A 21,268-nucleotide genomic window follows, 5' to 3' on the forward strand; every position below is an offset into this window, starting at 1 on the left:
CATCCAGGGGCACCTGGTTGGCTCAGCCAATAGAGCAAGTGACTCTTGATCTCAGGGTTGTCAGTTTGAGCCCCATGTTGGACGTAGAGCTTCCTTTAAAAAGTAAATAAAATAGGGGCTCCTGGGTGGCACAGTCAGTTAAGCACCAATCCTTGGTTTCGGCTCAGGTCATAATCTCAGGGTAGTGGGATCGAGCCCCGCGTCGGGCTCCATGCTCAGTGCAGAGTCTGCTTAAGTAAGATTCCCTCCCCCTTTCCTTCTTCCCTGCTCTAAAATAAATAAATAAGTCTCTCAAAAATAAATAAATACATAAAATAAAATGGTCATCCAAATACAAGGGTGGAATACAGTCTGTACAATCCACGTAAGTTAGAAAAATTCACATTTTACCTAAGATTTATTTGACAATAGTTCTGATGCTGTAAACAAAATGAAGAAGAAAAAGGAAAAAAAAAAAATTTCATCTGAAAAGCCCGTGTGCTCAGCTTTCATTTCCTAAAGAAATGTGCCTCCCTTGCTCTAAGTGCTTTCAATTAAACCTTTTTATGGTATCTTTTCAGGACAGTCTGACTTAGAATAAACCTGTTTCCAAACCAACCTGTTTTTTTCCACATAATCAGTATTTTGTGTCATACAAACTGAGGCAAGACAATGAGATTTTTACGTGATATATATTTAAAATGTGTAGTAGGAAGCATACACATGTATCTCCATAGATGTTCATATAGATATAGATGTATGTATTCAAAAGCAGCGGTGACATGCCTGGAAGCCTTTGGGGGACATTCTTTAATCCACTTTTACCACACTGTAGATTTTAGTAATAAACCAGAAACAGGAAAAAAATCCAACTGTCCCTGAAACAAAATGAAAAAGATCCTTGTTAACCAGACACTATAGCAAATCAAAGTAGCTTTCTCAAAAATGCAAAGCATGTCAGTTTTGAGGTGGACTACTGATTCTCTAAATCTCAGGACTCCCACATTATCAAACAAAAAATCACCAGGCTCTCTTGCTGAGCAAAGAGGATGAGCAGCGGGGCTGGATGCAGCCACCTGCAACAGGTGTGAGAATCCATTTGATTGAACGCTGCAGGTCTCTAACCAAAGCAAAAAAAAAAAAAAAAAAAAAAGAGTAGCTTAAGTTCTCTATTTCAAAAAGGATACAAAGAGGTCCAAGGCTAGTTTCTAATATAATAAACTTCCTATAACTTGCTTCAATCTAGAAAATGTAACCATTATCACTCGATGTAACAAAAGTGGCAACAATCATTTACTTGCATATTCAGGACACAGTTTTATAAATCAAAGTTTTGTCTTATTAAACTTGAGAAATATCCCATTTCTGGGGATATATCCTAAAGAAATGACCCCGTAGGGATGCTTGGGTGGCTCAGTGGGTTAAGCAGCTGCCTTCGGCTCAGGTCATGATCTCAGGGTCCTGGGATTGAGTCCTGCATTGGGCTCCTTGCTCAGTGGGGAGCCTGCTTCTCCCTTTCCCTCTGCCTTCCCTTCCCCGGCTTGTGCTCTCTCTCAAATAAATAATAAAATCTCAAAAAAAAAAAAAATGAAATGACCCCATAGAAGAAAAAAATTACATGCAAAAAAGGTGTTCATAATACTATGATTTATAATATTGAAAAATTACAAACCAAATGCCCCCCAATAGGTGACTTAGCTAAATGATGGACTAAGTGCTCAATGAAATAAGATAGTCATCAAAAATGACAAATTTAAAGACTATACAGCAGCATGGAACAATCTTTATAATATGGTGCTAGGTAAGCCAGATTGTAACTCACCAGTGTGAACACTGTATACACTTAAACCCATGCACTAGATACAGCAGAGCATGGACCAAAGAAGATACCTTTATATGTAGGGTGATACAATTCTGGGCAAATTTTTCTTTAACATAGGATTTCATCGATGTTCATGTTATAAAAACAATTCTCATATGATATTACGGTTCAGTAACTGAAAGAAAACTCTAATAGGAGTTGTCTTTTCCAGATCCTATAATCTAATGGGGTAACTCAAGACAATTCAATCATCTAGCAAAACATGTTAATCACAGGAGGCTTTAGGCAGGGTTTGGTCCCTTTTTCTTTGCCAGTTTCCAAGCTATCCAATATACCATCATGCCACCTCCCTCCCACCCTTCAAAGCTCCTTGTCAGGAGTCAGTGTGGTATAGTGATTAAGACCATGCATGGGCTCTGGGAGTGAGCCCCAGAATCTGCTCTGTTGGTTACTAGCTGTCTGATCTGGGCAAGTGATAATCTTGCCAAACCTCCATTTTCTCAGCTGAAAAATGGGGATGATAATACCTATTCCCATTTTAAGCTTCCTTTTCTGAATCCAACAACTTCAAAGGTTCAGGAGATGACAGTGTGTAGCTAACACATGTCTCTGAATCTAAGACATTCCTGATTTCAATTTGCTGCATATTATCCCCATACACTACTGAAATGTCTATGAATTCTCAAACTTTTTGATGCTCGACTTACAATACTCAAATTGTCTCCTACCCGAAACACAAAGCTCCATCAACTCTCACACTGTTCTGATAGGCAGCTGAGCTAAGTCAGCTGACTCTGGAGTCAGGCAGACACTTATAGGATATAGAGCAAGCTACCCATCTCTGTTCCTCCTAAGTGAAAAGGAATTCTATCCCCCACCCAACTAACAGGATTGACCTGAGAGAAAAAGGTAAGATACATTAGGGTGCCCATCAGAGGAGGTACTCAAGAAATGAGAGCTAGCATTCGCGTCCTGATCTGGGGCTTGAAAAATATAGTCACATGGGGCTTATTTGACTAGTGTGGTAGTCCTCAACATTGCCTGTACCCTGGAATCATCTAGGAAGATTTAACAGCTACTATCGCCTAGGTCACATCCCCCAGATGTAATTGATCTGGGATGCAGCCTCAGTACCAAGATTTTTAAAATCTCCCCAGGTGATTCTAATATGCAACCAGGGTTTCAGAGCCTCTGGTCTAGCCTGCCTTTCTGTCCCCCTCTCTCCCTCCCTCTCTCCCTCCCTCCCTTCCTGTAAACAAACATCATTAAGTATAAAGAGAGGTGGGGAAATTTCTCTTCTAAGGGCCACTGAACCATACAATTGAAAAGCAACTTAAAGGATCTGGAAAAATGGAAATATTTTTTTCTACAACCCAATTGCTTGTACTACAATTTGCGGGTAGAAAAACAGAGATGGGCCAAAAAGGGAGAGAATGGTCACTTTGGTGTCTCTGTCTACTTTTGCCTCAGGTCAGAGAAAATACTAAACCAGTACTAGAAATGTCCTAGTTTCTTTCTAAGCTTCATAACCTTTTATCATTAGGTCAGGTGATACAGGATCTTGATGAGGCAGTCCAAGCCAAGCAGAGAAGCCCATTTTTCCCCTTGTCCTGGCCCTAATTGCAATTCTATAAGGTAAAGAATGCACAGCCTGATCCTGGGACTGCTTTCCAATACACATTTCTTCTGAGGCTTTCCCAAAGTAGTCATTATATATGCACACTTGAAAAAGAAGAAGAAACTAGCTAAATAAAACATTTTGAAAGTCTACCGCATTCTACTTGATAGGATCAAACCTTTAAAGAGTCTTTCCACAGCCACTGTGGGGGCTATATTCCAATACACATTAATCTCAGAATTTGCACCAGTAAGACATGCAGGCAAAAGGTTTTCTTAAAGTTGGAATGAAAGCCATTACACAAAGGAACAAAGAGAAAGCTTGTTTGGAGAAAAGAGTCTTGGGGGCCTTGACTCCCTTCGGCCATATTTGATTCAGTATTCATGAAGCACTTTCTCTGGGCCTGGCCCTTGCTGGGTGGGTAATGAGGAGGACAGAACAGGGCTCTTGTAGGGAATGATCTCAGGTGATGGCTATCCTACACATCTCCACTGACAAAGACATCACATTCTCTTCATCTCTCATCTAGAAAACTCTCGGCTCACCTCTACCTCCAGTCTCTCTCTCTAATCCATCCTGCACTTGGTCAGAGTGACTGTGAGATTTCCAAAGCACAAATTATATCGTCATGCCTCTACTTGCAAACCTTTAATAGCTCCCCATGGCAAAAGCACTCAAACCCCTGAGTGTATCAGAAACCTTTTAAGCTGTTAAAAATAAACATCAGCAAGGATTCTGATTCAGGGCTTCGGGATGGGCCCTGGGCATCCGCTGTATTGGTTTTCAATCATTTCCACAAATGAATGCGATGCACGCCCACATTGGTGTCGGCTCATAAGGCCCTCCAGGACGGGGCCCCAGCCTCCTCCTTTAGGACTTGTTCCTGTCACTCCGTGCCTTAAAATTTCAAACTCCAGCAGCCCCAAATTACCTACAGATCTCCCCATACCATGCCTTGCTCATCCTGTCAATTCCACCTTCAAACTGTAAGACTCAGTCTTCCCTCAAGGAAGTTCTATCACTTTCTCCAGCATAGCTTTTTCTGACCTCCTTCACCCTCCCCATGCCGGGGCCTGGCGCCCCTGTTCACTGCTTTCACAAAACCCTGAGCTTCATTTTTAGGCTCCTTGCCACAATGCGTGGAATGATCTGTTTATTTATTTTTTTTAAGATTTTACTTATCTAGGGCACCTGGGTGGCTCAGTTGGTTAAGCGACTGCCTTCCACTCAGGTCATGATCCTAGAGTCCCGGGATCAAGCCCCACATCGGGCTCCCTGCTCAGCAGGGAGTCTGCTTCTCCCTCTGGCCCTCCCCCCTCTCATGCTCTCTCTCTCATTCTCTCTCAAATAAATAAATACAATCTTTAAAAAAAAAAGATTTTACTTATCTATTTGAGAGAGAGAGAGCATGGCAGGGGGAGAGGCAGAGGGAGAAGCAGGCTCCCTGCTGAGCAGGGAGCCCGACATGAGGCTCGATCCCAGGACCCTGAGATGGTGACCTGAGCCGAAGGCAGACGCTTAACTGACTGAGCCACCCAGGCGCCCCAGAATGATCTGTTTAGAGGCCTTCTCTCTCCAGACTATAGCTGTGAGGCTAGGGGTTAAGGCTTACTCAGTTTTGTACCCCCAGTGCTTAGCATGGTGTTGAGCACGTTGTAGGCAGATGACAAAGTTTAAACTGAACTGTCTGGATAAACTGCATAGCAATGTAAGCTCCCTGAGGATAGAAACCTTTATCCCTTCATATGAAGGTTTGTTCACTGCCAAAGCCCCGGCCTCTAGGGCTAGTGCCTGACACACAGTAGGTATTCAATATATACTTCTTGAATGAATGGCAAGAATTTGGAGAGGGCATCACAGAGAAGGTCCTCTAAAGTTGGACTCTGAGGTATTTGAGGATGGGAGACAGGTATTCCAGACAGAGCGAAAAGTACCCATAAAGGCCTGGAACAATTAAACCCTGACAGTTGTAAGAAACAGTGAGAACCATGGCAGAAGGATTGGGACATTAAGGGTGTATGACCGAAGAATTAAGGAAACATCAGGTGTCTGGCTGGCTCAGTTGGAAGAGCACATGACTCTTGATCTCGGGGTCATGAGTTCAAGCCCTATGTTGAGCATAGAGATTACTTAAAAATAAAGAAACTGAAAATATTCTTTAAAATATTAAAAGAAAAAATAGAATTAAGGGAATATCAAAGAAAGCATATAGGAGAAAAGACTGCAAAAGTAGGTGAGAGCCAGGGAGTGAATGCTAAGAAGTTGGGATTTGATTAAGCAGGCAGGGGTGGGGGGGCCAGTGACGATACATAAGCCAGAGCATAAGATGACCAAATTTCTATTTTGTGACAACAACAACGATGATGATAATAATGATGAGGACGATATCTGTTGTTTACTAAAAATTTCTATGCCTGGCTCTGGGTTAAGTGCTTACACGTGCGATCAGATTGAGTCGAAGTCTCTGAGCTAAGTACTAGGATTCTCCCCATTCTATAAGGAAAGAGGGGCTCAGAGAGTCTGTTGACTTGCCTTACAACACCCAGCCAATAAGCGATTCAGCTGGGACTCAAAGCCAAGTCTTTGTTCTAGGATAGGGAGATCAATATGGGCTGAGGTGACCACGAACTGCTTTGTGCAGAAAGACCGCAGAGAATGAGCAGCAGTTGGACAGGAAAAGCCTGGCGTGTCGGGAGTAGAAACCAATTCAGGTATGAGATGCTAGAGAGGGTAAACCACACAGTACAAGAATATGCCAGAGAATGCAGGTTCTGCTTCCCGCCGGGGAAAGCGAGGCTTCCCTTCCTCTGAAAAGTTTTAGCAGGCTACTCAAAACTAGAAGAACACTGGCTACTGGAGGACCCAGAGTTAGAGTAGGTGTGTAGCGAGTTGCACTGGGAAAAACAATGGGAGCCCCAGTTTTCCATACCCTCAAGAAGAAAGAGGACTCTGTCCTGCTCATTCCTACAGCACCTGGCATGTGGATCCATAAGTGTAAATTGAAACCAAAATGAGCGGGGCTTGAAGAAGTAATGAGGAAAAACTGGAAGAATGTGCCTCCATTTTCTGAAAGAAGGGTCAAAAGGGTATGGGAAAGACTGAGATATTGTTTCCATCATCTTATTCCCGAGGGCAATATTGTGCTCTTAGATGCGCCAATCTTAGCTCTCCCAATTCAGAGCAGTCCACCTGATCAAACAGAGGACCACGGAGGAGATTCCACAGGCATTCTCTGGTTGTTGGCTTGGCCTCAGCTCAAGGAAAGTGCCTCTCTCTTGAGGAGGACATGGAGAGTTGTAGTTAAGAGAATGAGCTTTGGAGTCAGACCAACCTGGGTTCGACTGAATCAGAGCTCCAACACTTACTAGCTGAGTGACCTCAAACAAGTCACTTAATCTCAGTTTCCTCATCCATACAATGGGAGTAATATGACTTAACATCTCATGCTAATTAGACAATTAGGTGAAAAGTAAGTGAGATAAATACATGTAAATAGTTGGCACATAGTCAACTCAACAAAAACCAGATAGTATTAGATCTATGTTTCCATATTCCCTCTTAACACATTGCCAAGCCCATAGAAGCTTAATAAATATTTCTTGGTTGGTTAACAATTAGCATTAATATATCTTTATCCCTTTTTGATCTTTTACCCTTTAGAACTATTTTTTTAGATATTTATTTATTTATTTACTTACTTACTTACTTACTTACTTTTACTTACTTACTTACTTACTTACCAGAGAGAGAGAGCGCACAAGCAGGGGGAGCGGCAGGCAGAGGGAGAGGGAGAAGCAGGCTTCCCTCTGAGCGGGGAGCCCAATGTGGGGCTTGGGTTTGATCCCAGGACCCTGGGATCATGACCTGAGCCGAAGGCAGATGCTTAACCGACTGAGCCAGCCAGGTGCCTGAGAACTGAAATTTTTAATAAGGCAGAGACAAGTCGGTATAGCAAAACACGAAAGGCCCACTACGGCTAACATTTGTGCGTTGAGGTAATTGGCCTTTTCCTTCAGTGTATTTCATCTTACACTGTGTGAGAACATGGATTCTTCACTTTAATTTAGTGATAAAATATTACACAGTAGACATTCTCAAAACATATTGAGCTTCATTAGGTTCTTTTAATGAATAAAAATATATTCAAAGCACAGACACTTAGTGAGAAAGCCACCAGTAAAGCACTCGGCACTTGGCTAATACTTCTTCTGGGTCTTAAAAGCTCCTGGTACCAAACTGGCTTCAATCACCACACAGTGACTGGTGATTCAGAGTCTCAGATTCTAAACATAATCTTGATTTTTGAGACAATCAAAACTGTATTTTGAAAATAGCATTAACTCCTAAGGAAAAGTAAGGTTTGAAAATAGTTCACTCTAGACCAGGGTTTCATAACAGTGGTACTACTGATGTTTTGGGCCAGATAATTCTATTTTGTAGAGGGCTGTTCTGCACACAGTAGGGTGGTCAGCAGAATTCCTGGCCTCTACCCACTAGATGTCTCTAGCACCCTTCCAGTCATGACAATTACAAACGTGTCCACATATTGCTAAATGTTCCCTAGGGAGCAAATTCACCCCGGCTGAGAAACACTGCTCTAGAATAATAGACTGTGGCTAAATAATAGACCTCGGCTAAATGCAAACATTTTTCATTGCTTGCTTAAAATATACATCATCACATAAAAGATTTCAAGGTTTACATTAGGCTATAAATGCCATTATTATAATACAACATAGCACTTTAGACTTTTAGAGAAGGAATCCTAAGTGTTAGATCTTAATTGGTTATTGTGATTTTATATCCTTCCTATCAAAATCTACAAAACTACATTATTTCAATTCATTTTCTTAAGACTTTAACTCATTTGGGGCACCTGGCTGGTTCAGTCAGCACAGCCTGACTCTTGATCTTGGGGTTGTAAGTTCAAGTAGAGATTACTTAAAAATAAAATTTTAAAAAAGACTTTAATTCATTTGTTGATATCTAAAACAAAACTTGATGCAAATAAAAATCACTAACTATCCTCCAAGTATCCATAAGCGAACCATCAATGGAGACCAAGTATCCATAAGTGAACCATCAATGAGCATCCATTAGAAATCGGAGGAAAACAATCAAATTGGAAGACAGCATAGCCTAGTTGGTAATGCACAGACTTAGTTTCTTTTTTAACTAGCTTAACCAGCTGATAAACTAGTTTTTTAAAACCAGTTAAGATTTGGGGCAAGTCACCCACACTTAACTGAAATTTATTTATCTTAGTCTATACAATACAAGGTTTCCGTCCTGGTACCCTCTGGTGATATTGTTGGTATATTGTGGCTTATCTTCCCTCTCCCTGTCCCTTGAATCCTAAGTCGACATGTTGTTTACACATCTGTAAGTGTGCCACCAACTAAAAATTGGGTAGAGGAACACCAGCCACAATGCACATCACTTCCTTTGGCTCAAAAAATGAGAAGAAGAAAACAATGGGATGCCATTTTAGACATACTGTGTTAACAAAAAAGAAAACCACTTTTGGGGTTTTGTTTTGTTGGTTTGTTCAAAAATAATACTCGGTGCCAGCCAAGGTTGTGGGGAAACCAATACACTGTGCTAATGGCAGAAAAGCATAAAGAATCATAAAAATATTCATGCTTTTTGACCCTGCTATCCCATTTCACAGACTGTCTTAAGGAAATAATTCAAAACAGAAAAAAGTTCGATAGGCAAGAAATGGTTAAATAATCTGCTCAATAGATTAAGCAGCCTTACAAATGATAAATATAAAGGATTCATAGTTGGGGCACCTGGCTGGCTCAGTCGGAAGGGCGTGTGACTCTTGATCTCGGGGTCATGAGTTTGAGCCCCATGTTGGGTGTAGAGACTAAATTTTTAAAAAAATAAATAAAAATAAAGGATTTGTAGCAACATGGAAATATACTTAGTATATAAATAGTCTTCCCTACAGTCACAATACTCAATATTGAAAGATGACAGCTGTGAAGTCTTATCCTTCTGCTGCGATGACACAGATGAATCCAAATACCAAAGACAATGTGGTGACCACAAGGAAGAGCTTTGGATGAATGCATAATTATTCTAAATGAGTGTGAAACTCCTCGGCATTTTTAACATGAGTGGATATTGCTAATTTTCAAGTTGCCATTTAAAAAAAAACCCTCTCAGAAGCATTTGTCTACAGCAAGAAAGAGTAATCAGCAATTAATAACTGTACTTTTGTGTACATCCATATTCTCAAGACTAATGATTTAATTAAGGATGTCTTCCTCAAAAGTGAAACAACATGACCATAAGCAATAAGCCTCACTTCCTGCTGTGAACCTCAAAATATAATGATGATGAAAAAATAAAAGTAATTCAACAGGAAAAAAATATATGATGATGAAATGTAAAGAGATGCCATTTAAGGGTCTATAAGCAGACAGGGCTTCTTAAAGAACAGTTCTAGAAAACAGATGCCAAAAACACTTCATGGGATGCCTGGGTGGCTCAGTCGGTTGAGTGTCCGACTCTTGATTTTGGCTCAGGTCATGATCTCGGGGTTGTGGGATCAAGTCCCCACCCCCCAAAATTGGGCTCTGCACTCAGTGGGGCGTCTGCTTCTCCCTCTCCCTCCCCCTCTGCCCCTTCCCTCCATACTAGGTCTCTCTAAAATAAATAAACACATCAAAGATAGAAAGAAATTAAAATGAGTCAGTCTTGGGAAAGGAAGCACTACACTCACTGGAGTTGGCGTGTTGAGTTGGCAGTGCCAATGGGACAGGCAAATGTTCAGAATCTAACTGCATAGACTTAGGAGCTGTCAGCATTGAGGAGGTAGATGAAGCCATGGGACTGGATGAGCTCTGAAACGGGGAGGGTACAAAGAGGGGCCTGAAATGCTAAAGACTGAACCTTGTATAAAGGCTAGAGGTAGGTGACAGGAAGAGGAAGGGAGGTACAAGGAGAATGATGCAAATTACATTGAGAGAGTTTCACAGAATAGGTGCTGAGTAGTCAGCTGCAGAAGCCAAGGAGGGTGAAGGCTAGGGAAAGGCCATTAGATCTGGCAAGGGATCACTGGGAACCTTCAAGAGTCAGTATTCAGGAGGGGCGCCTGGGTGGCTCAGTCGTTAAGTGTCTGCCTTCAGCTCAGGTCATGATCCCAGGGTCCTGGGATCGAGCCCCGCATCGGGCTCCCTGCTCCGTGGGAAGCCTGCTTCTCCCTCTCCCACTCCCCCTGCTTGTGTTCCCTCTCTTGCTGTGTCTCTCTGTCGAATAAATAAATAAAATCTTAAAAAAAAAAAAAAAAAGATTTAAGAGTCAGTATTCAGGAGCACCTGGGTGGCTCAGTTGGCTAAGTGTCTGCCTTCGACTCGGGTCATGATCTCGGGGTCCTGGGATCGAGCCCCACATCGGGCTCCTTGCTCACCAGGGCCTGCTTCTCTCCCTCTGCTGCTCCCCTGCTGCTTGTGTGCTCTCACTCTTGCTCTCTCTCAAATAAATAAATAAATAAAATCTTTAAAAAAGAAAACAATCCTACTATTAAAAAAAAAAGTCAGTATTCAGTGGAGTGTGACAGAAGAGACGACAAGTGGTGGAGCCAACCAATGGGAGAAGATTTCTATCAGCAATGTGACCATTCAGCATTCCATCTACCTTCTGAAAGAAGCTGTTGTCATACAAGACTCTCAGAAAAAAGCAACCTGAGTCAAAGTGCTAGGTATTGAAGAAAACAGAAGCCTGAGATTACTGTGTGAGACACATCCAACTGCACATCACCCAAATATAAAAGCCAGTCAGTCACTGGGGGAGAAATCCAAAACAAAAGACATGAGGGGTGTAGACAAGGTCTACATACAGCAACGTGGAGGAACCTCACCAACAATACCAAGGAAAAGAAAGCAGACGTAAAAGAGGACATCCTGTAGGATTCCATTTATGCACAATTCAAAAACAGGCCAAGTTTGGGACGCCTGGGTGGCTCAGTTGGTTAAGCGTCTGCCTTCGGCTCAGGTCATGATCCCAGGGTCCTGGGATCGAGTCCCGCATCGGGCTCCCTGCTCTGCAGGAAGCCTGCTTCTCCCTCTGCCTCTGTCTCTCTCTCTCTGTCTCTCATGAATAAATAAATAAAATCTTTAAAAAAAAAAACAGGCCAAGTTAATCCATGATGCTAGGTGTCAGGGGAGTGGCTGCCTTTGGGGAAGGTGAGTGGAGAGAAGTGGCTTCCAGGGCACTGATCATGTACTGTTCATTGACACCAGCAATAGTTACAAAAGTGGGTTCACTTTGCGATAACTCATTGAGCTGTAGGTGTATGGTGTATGTTGTGTGCACTTCTCTGTATGCATATTTTAAATACGAAGTTAGAAAAACCACAAAACACATGAAAAGCCTGGTTAGACTAGGATGGTGAGACATCCTCAGGCCTTCAGTTTTAAATAGAACGTCTGGTGGCTGAGAGATGTGAGGAGTCCAGCATAGTCTTCTGTGTACTGAGGAGTTAAGACTGGCAGTTTATAGGTAATACAATATTACACAAGGAGACCCACCAAGATGCCTTGGTTTCTCAGGTAAGGAGACACCAAGACAAGACACTTGTCTTAAGGCTTTGATTTCTGACAAATTTCCATAGTTGATTTTTACGTATCTATTGAACCTGAGAGTTAAAATCAGAGAATACTTGAAATTTGCCCAAGTGATGTAGATAAGTCATGTGACTTGAGCGAAAACCAGAACTTAAAAGTGAGGCAGGTAGAGGGGCGCCTGGCTGGCTCGGTTGGTGGAGCACAGGACTCTTGATCTCAGGGTTGTGAGTTCAAGCTCCACATTGGGTGTAGAGATTACTTAAAAATAAAATCTTAAAAAAAAAAAAAAAGTGAAGCAGATAGAATGGAAAGCTGCCTCACTCGTCCTGAAAAGGGTTCCAAGCTCTCCAACTTCCTTATTTCTCTAACTGGATCATTTTATAAACCACTCCATTTTGCCACCTTTATGGCTTTAAGCATTAATCTAAACAAGAGTTGCCATCACATCTTGAACCCAAGTAACAACCCCAAATGAATAATCCTGAGAAGTCTACATCTTGTCCCTCGCATCTAATTGCTTATATGACTACACATTTACTTAATCTATTTTTGCTAATTTAAAAGTTATTCAAGCCAGTTAATGTTTATGCTTGGAGGCTATTCAAAGGTGATTACACATAACCCTTTCTGTGCTTTGGAACACATCCCTACTGTTTAAAAACACTCACAAGGGACAACCTTGAAGCTAAGTACATAAGGTCCCTCCAGTTCCCCAGGCTTTGCAATCTTTTATCCCCAAAGCATAAAAATGAACATGATGACTTTGTTCCCGATTCCTTCCATTAATTGTTAATTGATGCTTATTACATTATGGCTATCTCCAAGTCTCTTCAGAGTCTAAAATGCATGAAGTAATTCTGTGGTTACCTGTGAAAAGGAAGAAAATCAAGACCATGACCATTGTGTACCCAAAGTACAAAATGCTGCTTGCAATGCCCGCGATTTGAAGTTTGGCAAAGAAGTAATGAACTGCATATATGAAAAGGTAAACAGCTGTAAAACTGCTGGTAAAAAAGGCTCTCCACCACCAATGATAATCCTGCAAAAAGAAATAGCAAAAACAACTTTTTAGGTGAAATCTAACTATAAATGGGTTAGGAATTATTGTCCTAAAATAGGCTTCATTAGATTATGCAGTAAAAGAAATAAAAGAGGAAGTTTTATAAGAAATTCAATGTGGGGGGCGCCTGGGTGGCTCAGTTGGTGAAGTGCCTGCCTTCAGCTCAGGTCATGATCCCAGGGTCCTGGGATCGAGCCCCCGCATCCGGCTCCCTGCTCAGCGGGAATCCTGCTTCTCCCTCTCCCACTCCCCCTGCTTGTGTTCCCTCTCTCGCTGTGTCTCTCTCTGTCAAATAAATTAATTTTTAAAAATCTTTTTTAAAAAAGAAATTCAATGTGGTATACACTGTCTGACTAATGTACGTCTGCTTGGAGTGCCTTAACATGTATAAACTCTTTGTTTCCAGGGAGACCATGTGTGCCCTCAGGGTCTGCACTTGTAATGCACGCATCCTTTCTATCAGGAGCATCCTTTCTATTGGGACGCTGCCTCAGCCTTAGGTGGTTTTCTGGTCAGCTTCAATTTACTGGCCAGAGCTGCCTCAGGCTAGGTAGGAAAAGATTAGTATAGAAACTTCAGATAGAGCTTTATGGCGAATGCAATTTGTTTTACCCAGCTGAATTTGGGACCCAGGGAGGCATGACTGAGGTCAATACGCAAGTTCTGCGTATTCTACGGGCTCCTGATGATGCTAATTTTACTGTAGGGGCACCTGGCTGGCTCAGTGGGGAGAGCATGCGATTCTTGATCTCAAGGTTGAATTCAAGCCCCACACTGGGCAGTGGAGCCTACTTAAAAAAAAAAAAAAAAAGATGGGGCGCCTGGGTGGCTCAGTTGGTTAAGCATCTGCCTTCAGCTCAGGTCATGATCCCAGGGTCCTGGGATCGAGCCCCACATCAGGCTCCCTGCTCAGCAGGGAGTCTGTTTCTCCCTCTGCCCCCTGCTCATGCTCTCTCTCTCTCTCTCTCTCAAATAAATAAAAATTTTTAAAAAAATTTTTTAAAAAGACAGAAAAAAAATTTTACTGTAAAGGCACTGTGGTCGAGGGTCAAGGAGACCTACAGTACAGAAAAGAGTTAACATAGCAGGTCTGAAGTTACTATCTTTAGAAGGGTCTGCTTGCAAGGTTGGCCCTTGGCTTACATCTGGGAATTTGGCATTTAATCATTCCCTGACTGATAAGACTGGTTTGCTATACCTAGACTGTACAAACAATGTGATTTATGATGAGCACTTGCTTTCCTTTTGGGAGTCTGGAATTTTTGTAGTTGCTAGGCAGAGGGTGCCTATGTGACTATCTCCTAATGAAGACCTTGGATGCAGAGTCTCTAATGGGCTTCCCTGGGCACAAACATCACACATCTATTACTATATTTTTTACTGCTGGAGAAAGGAGCACAACTGATGTATCCTCTCGTGGAAAAGAGAAAGCATAGGAAGACTGTATGTAGATTTCTCCAGACTCCACCTGTGTCTTCTCCCCTTGCTGATTCTGTTATGTATCCTTTGGCTATAATAGGCCCTAGCCATGCATACATCTTTATGCTGAGTCCCATAAGTCCTTCCAGTAAGCTGCCAAATATGTGGGTGGTCTTGGGAGCCTCCAAAACATTTCTTTTTTTTTTTAACTAGGTTCCAGTGGGGCTTGAAGTCATGACCCTGATATCAAGACCTGAGCTGAGATCAAGAGTCAGATGCTTAACTGACTGAGCCACCCAGGCACCCCATCTAAGAAATAGAAATATACACATCATATGCCTATGAAAATGCTCTCAGACATCATGTATATGATAACCATTCCCTAAACTCTCTATTGTCACCTTTAGAGAGTGACATTTAACTACCAAAACAAGAAGGATGTACGGGATTTACGAAAATAATGTTCACTACCACCTTAATTATCCAGAATGACATCAGAAAAAAAAATGGGGGTGGAGTGGGGTAAAAGAACTATTTATGTCCATGGTAACCAAAAGGCATGAAATGAAAATAAGAGAAAGGGCCTTTAGCAGCAATCTCAAACCCATAAAACACAATGCTGGCCTAAGCGGAGAAAATTTTAATTGTTAAAAAAAAAAAAAGCTACATTGCACCAGATCTTTTATATGTCCAAATATCAAATCAGTTCCCTATATTTTTCTATGTTAACTGAATATTATGCAGCAATTATAGTAACTAGCCAGAGAGAAATTGCTTTCTGTTTAAATTTTCCATCAAAGTCACATGAACTTGATAGCTGCATCAAAATCAAAATGTGTCATCAGGAAAACACAATATAAAACTGATCCCACATTCTAGAAACCATGCAGTTAACAGTTGTTTCAACTCCTTTCTCAACACAGGCTTCTAATTCCAATAACACGAGTTTTGGAAGCACAAGATACATTCGTTTCTTAGGTCTTTACCTCAGCGCACAAATGGAAATAACACAGCAAAACTGTAGCTTCTGAACAGGTAATCAGGAGAATTATAAAGACCAAGAAAAGGAAGCCAAACATGAAGTACATCTGATGAGACCTGAAAATAAAAATGACAGCTTTAAAATTAACTTCACAGTACACAGAAAGCCCAATCCAAATCCATACAAGAGACGACCACGCTTCTCAAACCTTAGCAACTCATTCCAAACCTTTATCTATCCATCCAGTATCCAAAAGATACTCCCTGACCTGTGCGGCTTCAGAGTTCTGCCTGATCTTGTCCAGGTCGTATCTGTGTGGCTACTTACCCATAATTCTCTGCTCACGTCATTCAGTATTCAGTTGAGACCCATCAGTATCTCTGTCATTTTCTTTATGCACATTTTAAACCGTGCTTTCTTTTTAGCAACGGAAGGTTGTAAGTGCAAAAATGCCAGCAACTACGTTATATAACACAAAACCACAGAATCAAATACTGCTTTGCCTTTGAAGCTCTATTGACAGGCAGCCTCCCCCCAATAGGTCTTGATAGCACAGCACACAAAATTCTATCAAATATACTTTCAGACGTGCATCTTCTTAAAGCTCTGTGTGTGGATTACATTTCTGCCAGACTTTGGAGGAACAAAGTCATTTCTTTCATTATTACAGAGCCGAGCCGACTAAATTGGGATGAGCAATTTTAAAAGCCTCCTAAAGAAAAGAAACTGAGGAACCAATCGATACCCCATTTTAAAATCTCCTGCAGAATGTATCCCTGGGCACAAGGGCGAGCGACGGGGCTTGGGGAAAATCATCTGTAGATAATGAACATATACAAAGTTGCATACAGCAAGCACACTCTGTTTCATTGAAATAAAACTTGTCTGAAGACTCTTCTAGTTTTCACTTGAAAATTATTTTCCCATCAAAAACATCTGGAAAATGCGGTTACTATAATCTATTTTGCAGCAGGTTAAATATTTAGTTGCTGACAAGGTAACAAATTTTATTGCTTATCTTTTAAACAAATTTGGCACAATGCTGTTTAAAAGGTGAGCAATTAATGTGCATGATTAAGCCTAACTTTTGAGGACCTGAAAGCTGTGTCTGAAAGACTGCTTTGGGACAAAAGCATTCTAAACACACACAGCTGGCTACTGCCTTGGATTTTATGGGGACTTTGCCCCATCTCCAAAACTCCCTCTGCAGCACCACCCCACTCGACCCGCCCCTGAAACGAGAATGCAGTCAAGAATCAGGAATTAAGAAAAAAAAGGGACTTGGAGAAGCTGAAGCTGTCGAACTTGCATCAGAGAGCACGGGTTCTTACTTTACATATCAGAATTCTTAAATCACGACAGTTTCAAAGTAACAAATAGAAAGAGGAACGCTGTAAGGAGCAGGCATGCTGACAACAGAGCTAACAGCTGACAGACAGGAGAGCAGAAAAACATTACTTACAGCTCAGGACAGATGAAGACCCAGAGTCAGTGGTCTTCAAAGTATTTTTAGCAGAGGAACTCTGAAATCTTGCATGGAAGGTCAGTACAGAAAAGAGAGATACATCAGGGCTGCCTCTTCCCATCTTTAGGCGCCTCCTTCCAAGGGACACCCCTGCCCCACCCCCTGCAAAGGCTCAGAGAAGTACAGTGTGAGCCAACTTTCTAAGTCATCTGGAAAGGCTTAAAAAGAGGTTATTACTTTTTAAAAAGGAAACCTGCATAGAAATTTCCATCAAAAAGTGTCTTGAAAAACTTGTGAATTAAGTCAAAGTTCCCTAGGAAATTCCCCTGGGGTCAGATTGCCATTTCCTGGATTAAAAAGCGTTGGGAGGGGGGGGTTCAAATGAAGTTTTACCATACCAGAATTTAACCTCCATGAAATACAGGAAAATTAATTGATCAACAATTAAGATTTTTTTGAGATTATGAAGATCCAATACTCACCAGATACTGTTCAGAATGAAAAAGAGTTGAATAAAAATACAGCCAAAAGGTAACATGCCACCGATTATGATGCCAAAAAGTGGTCTGGTGAAGAAATTCTGCTGAGGAATATGACGGGGAATCTGGTTTGTGTGAACTGGACACTTAAACTGCTCGAAAAGAAATCAAGTGAAAATCAGAATGAATGAAATTGAAGTGAATTTATATACATATAATCACAACACAGAATCCTGAATCAGAACATGACATGGAACACTTCCAAGAGCAGTCATGTGGGCAGAGCCTAGACCACTGTGTGATAGAAATATAATCCAAGCCACATATGCAGTTTTAAAGCTTTTAGAAGCTGCATTTTAAAAAGTGAAAAGAAATAGGCAACATTGGGGCACCTGGGTGGCTCAGTCACTTAAGCATCTGCCTTCAGCTCAGGTCATGATCCCTGGGTCTTAGGATCGAGCCCCGCATCGGATTCCCTGCTCAGTATCCCCCCAACCCCACTCGTGCTCTCTCTTGCTCTCTCAGAAAAAATAAATTAAAAAATTTTTAAAACAAATAGGCAGAATCAATTTATGAATACATTTCATTTCATCTAAGACCTCCAAATGTTATCAGTTAAATTTGTCATCAATATAAAAAGTGTATATATATATATATATATATATATATGTAGTTCATATGACATCTTTATCCATTCATCTGCTGATGGGCATTTGGGCTCTTTCCATATGTTGGCTATTGTGGACGTTGTGCTATAAACACTGGGGTGTGGGTGCCCCTTTTGACAATATGTCCCTTTAATTTCATCTAACAGAGATAGACAGAAATATAAACAACCTATAAAGTGGGAAGTACATTAAATAGTGTCTTTTGAAGTATTACTGTGTTTCATTTTTAAAAATTTTTTTAAATCTTTTATTCCAAAATGATTATCCTTTGTAGTTTTTGCCAATGGTACATTTCGCATTCCATATATAGTAATATACACATTGAGATATTATTTCAGACATCAGTCAATGGCCAACAGCAGTATTTTACAAATTTACCTTTTTCTTGCTTCCAAAGTATGCACCCAAAAATGTTAATGGTACTGAAATTCCAAACCACATCGCAAGGATACCTATCAGGGTGCCAAAGGAGATTGCAGCCGATGACCCTTCCACCCAAAGAATCAGGTTCATAAAGAAAAGGTCGACAAAGACGACACTAGGGAGAAAAAAACATCATCAGGAAACAATATGCTTTCAGGAAAATGTTATAATCATACTTGATGTGAATGTCAGAACATTCTTTTGGTGAGAAGGATATAATAAATGACAAGGCTAAACCCTAGAAGAATATGAAGTCTCACTGTGGAAACCCAGCCACTGAGCTGGGGCTTAAACCCAATACCATATAATAAGGCAGCAGTTTATTATAAGACATCATTTCTACATCCTACTCATCTTCGCACCTCCAGAGTCTAGCAGAAAATAAGTAAAGTGTAGAGTAATATACCACGGAAAAACTCAATGTGCAATATAGTGAACACAATTGAGAACATGCATATACTGAAAACAGAATTCCAGACTGAAATGGGCTATGAGTCTCAAGTCCAACAAGTGTTCACTTAACACAAGAGCTTTAAATCAGTCACTCAAAAAAATCAGCTGCTGAATCTACTGGATAAATCACCAGGCAAGCCCAGCTATTGTGCCCCTATTGGTTCCAGATAAGCTTGGTCAAAGCTACAGGTGAATGTGGGTATGGATGTGAGTGCTTCTGAAAGCCTAAAAATGAGGGTGAAGAAGTGGGCAGAGGCTAGATTGTGGAAGGCCTTGAACGTCAGGGTAAGGAAGGTAGACTTGCTCCTGGCAGCATCAGGAGGCAGCTGAAGGGGTTTTACACTCAAAGCTCTGGGGTACACAGCGCAGCCTTCCAGGCAGATGAGTCTGCAGCATGGCGAAGGACAGCCCTAAGGGAAGAGAAACTAGAGACAAGGAGACCAGATACAAAGTGGTACGAATCTGTATAAGATGGTGATGGTTAAAATGTAAATGATGTATATAAAAGACATGAAGCACTGAGAGACTTTTGGTTAAAGATGGCAGATTGAAATCACACATTTAGTTCTGCTGCCTCCTCAAAACTCCGATAAAATGATAGTAAAGGAACTTTAAAAGGGCACAAATACACAAGGATGGGGGATACAGGAGAGAAGACATTAGCAACAAATTTTGGAAAGCAAACAGCAGATGGATAAGTAGTAACTGAGTTAGTACAACTGGGAAAACTGTATCCCAAGTCATCTGTAGGAAAAGTTGAGAGGCCACTCAGGTTATACCACAGAACTCCAGAAAAGGTTCAGGGATATGTAGCGCCAGGTACCCCTGTGAGTGGGCGGGAAGGAGTGGCCAAAACCAGGACTGGTTGAAAGTCAGCCCAAGACACTCACAGACCTGCAGATTCCCTCCCCTGCACCGCAGAGCCAAAGACCTTCCCTTCCCGACCCCAGCAGAAGACTGGAGGGTCTAGCCTCTTAGAGAGGGTCCCTGCAGCTCAGAGGAAAACTCTAGAAAGGAAAATCTATGATTGACATCCACAAAGAGATTAGAAGAGCCACTGCAGCCATGAAGCAAGATGACACTTTAAGGACTGGTGAGAAATAAAAGAGCTATTTGGAATTAGAAATATGACAAGGGGAATAAAAACCTCAGTAAAAGGGTTAGAACATAAAGCTAATAGTATGTCTTAGAAAGCAGCATTAGGAGGAAGAGGACGAGGAGGAGGAGGGGGAGGAGAAGAAATGAAAACACCCTAAGTGCCCATTGAAACATGAGTGGATAAAGAAGTTGTGGTGTATATATACGCTGGAATATTATTCAGCCTAAAAATGGAGGAAATCCTATCATTTGTGACAACATGGGTGGACTTTGAAGACATTATGTCAACTGAAATAAGAGAAAGACAAATACCATATGATCTCACTTACACGTGGAATCTAAAGCAAAAACAAAAGCAACCCAAACTCGGGGCACCTGGGTGGCTCAGTCGGTTTAGCATCTGACTCTTGGTTTCCACTAGGGTCGTGATCTCAGGGTCATGAGATTGAGCCCCGTGTCAGGTTCTGCGCTCAATGGCGAGTCTGCTTGGGATTCTCTTCCTCTCCCTCTGCCCATACCCTGCTCGCTCTCTTTCTCTCTCAAATAAATAAATAAATCTTTAAAAAAAAAAAAAAAGGCAAACCAAACTCATAGAAAAAGAAATCGGACTTGTGGCTAACTGGGGCCAGGGTGGGGGGAAGAAGGTGGTCAAAAGGTCCGTATGAAGGACTAATGTACAACATGACGGCTTCCGCTAATGCTGCTGCGTGATAGATAGATAGGGAAGTTAAGAGTGTAAATCCTAAGAGTTCTCATCATAAGGAGAGATTTTTTTCCTTTTTCTTCTTTATTTGCCTTTTATTGTAGCTATAGGAGATGACAGATGTGAGCTGAACCTATTGTGGTCATCAGTGCACAGTATATGTAAATTGAACCATCATGCTGTATTCCTTAAACTTATACAGTGATGGATGTCAATTAGTTCTCAATAAAACTGGAGGAAAAAAGAAAAAATTGAATAGGTCAAAAAGAAAGAAAGAAAAATTAGATGAACAACCCAGGCACATGAGAAATAGGAGTCACTTGAATAGACAGAGTTCTTCATGTCTTTTAGGGGTATTAGGTAATTTGCTCAAGGTCAGACAACGGATAAGAGGCAGAGCTGGGATTCTAATTCAGGTGTGTGTGATTCTTCACAAGCAAGCTGTTTCCATGCCACTGTGCCATCCTAAGGCCTCTATGGTGGGAACCCACCCTGCCAATCAGGTCTATCTTCTCTTCCCCCA

The 21,268-nt window shown here is 41.4% G+C and overlaps 1 protein-coding gene across 3 annotated transcripts in view; it reads right to left on the reverse strand.

The window, feature by feature from the left end:
* Positions 1-657: 657 nt before the first annotated feature.
* LOC118542091 (transmembrane 9 superfamily member 2-like) overlaps positions 658-21,268 on the reverse strand; it is a 74,083-nt gene continuing 53,472 nt past the window's right edge. The window contains exons 13-17 of one of the 3 annotated variants that reach the window (XM_078064083.1): positions 18,447-18,606; positions 17,404-17,552; positions 15,461-15,572; positions 12,863-13,034; positions 658-857 (exon numbers count right to left, since the gene is read on the reverse strand). In XM_078064083.1, the coding sequence (XP_077920209.1) occupies positions 790-857; positions 12,863-13,034; positions 15,461-15,572; positions 17,404-17,552; positions 18,447-18,606 (661 nt within the window). In that variant the 3' untranslated portion in view covers positions 658-789. Of the gene's footprint in view, positions 858-12,862; positions 13,035-15,460; positions 15,573-16,918; positions 16,987-17,403; positions 17,553-18,446; positions 18,607-21,268 lie in introns of those variants that run through there. The other 2 variants (XM_078064084.1, XR_013444535.1) reach the window with 2 other exon arrangements.

This window comes from Halichoerus grypus, chromosome X (assembly GCF_964656455.1).
Source record: "Halichoerus grypus chromosome X, mHalGry1.hap1.1, whole genome shotgun sequence".
Lineage (NCBI taxonomy): Eukaryota > Metazoa > Chordata > Mammalia > Carnivora > Phocidae > Halichoerus > Halichoerus grypus.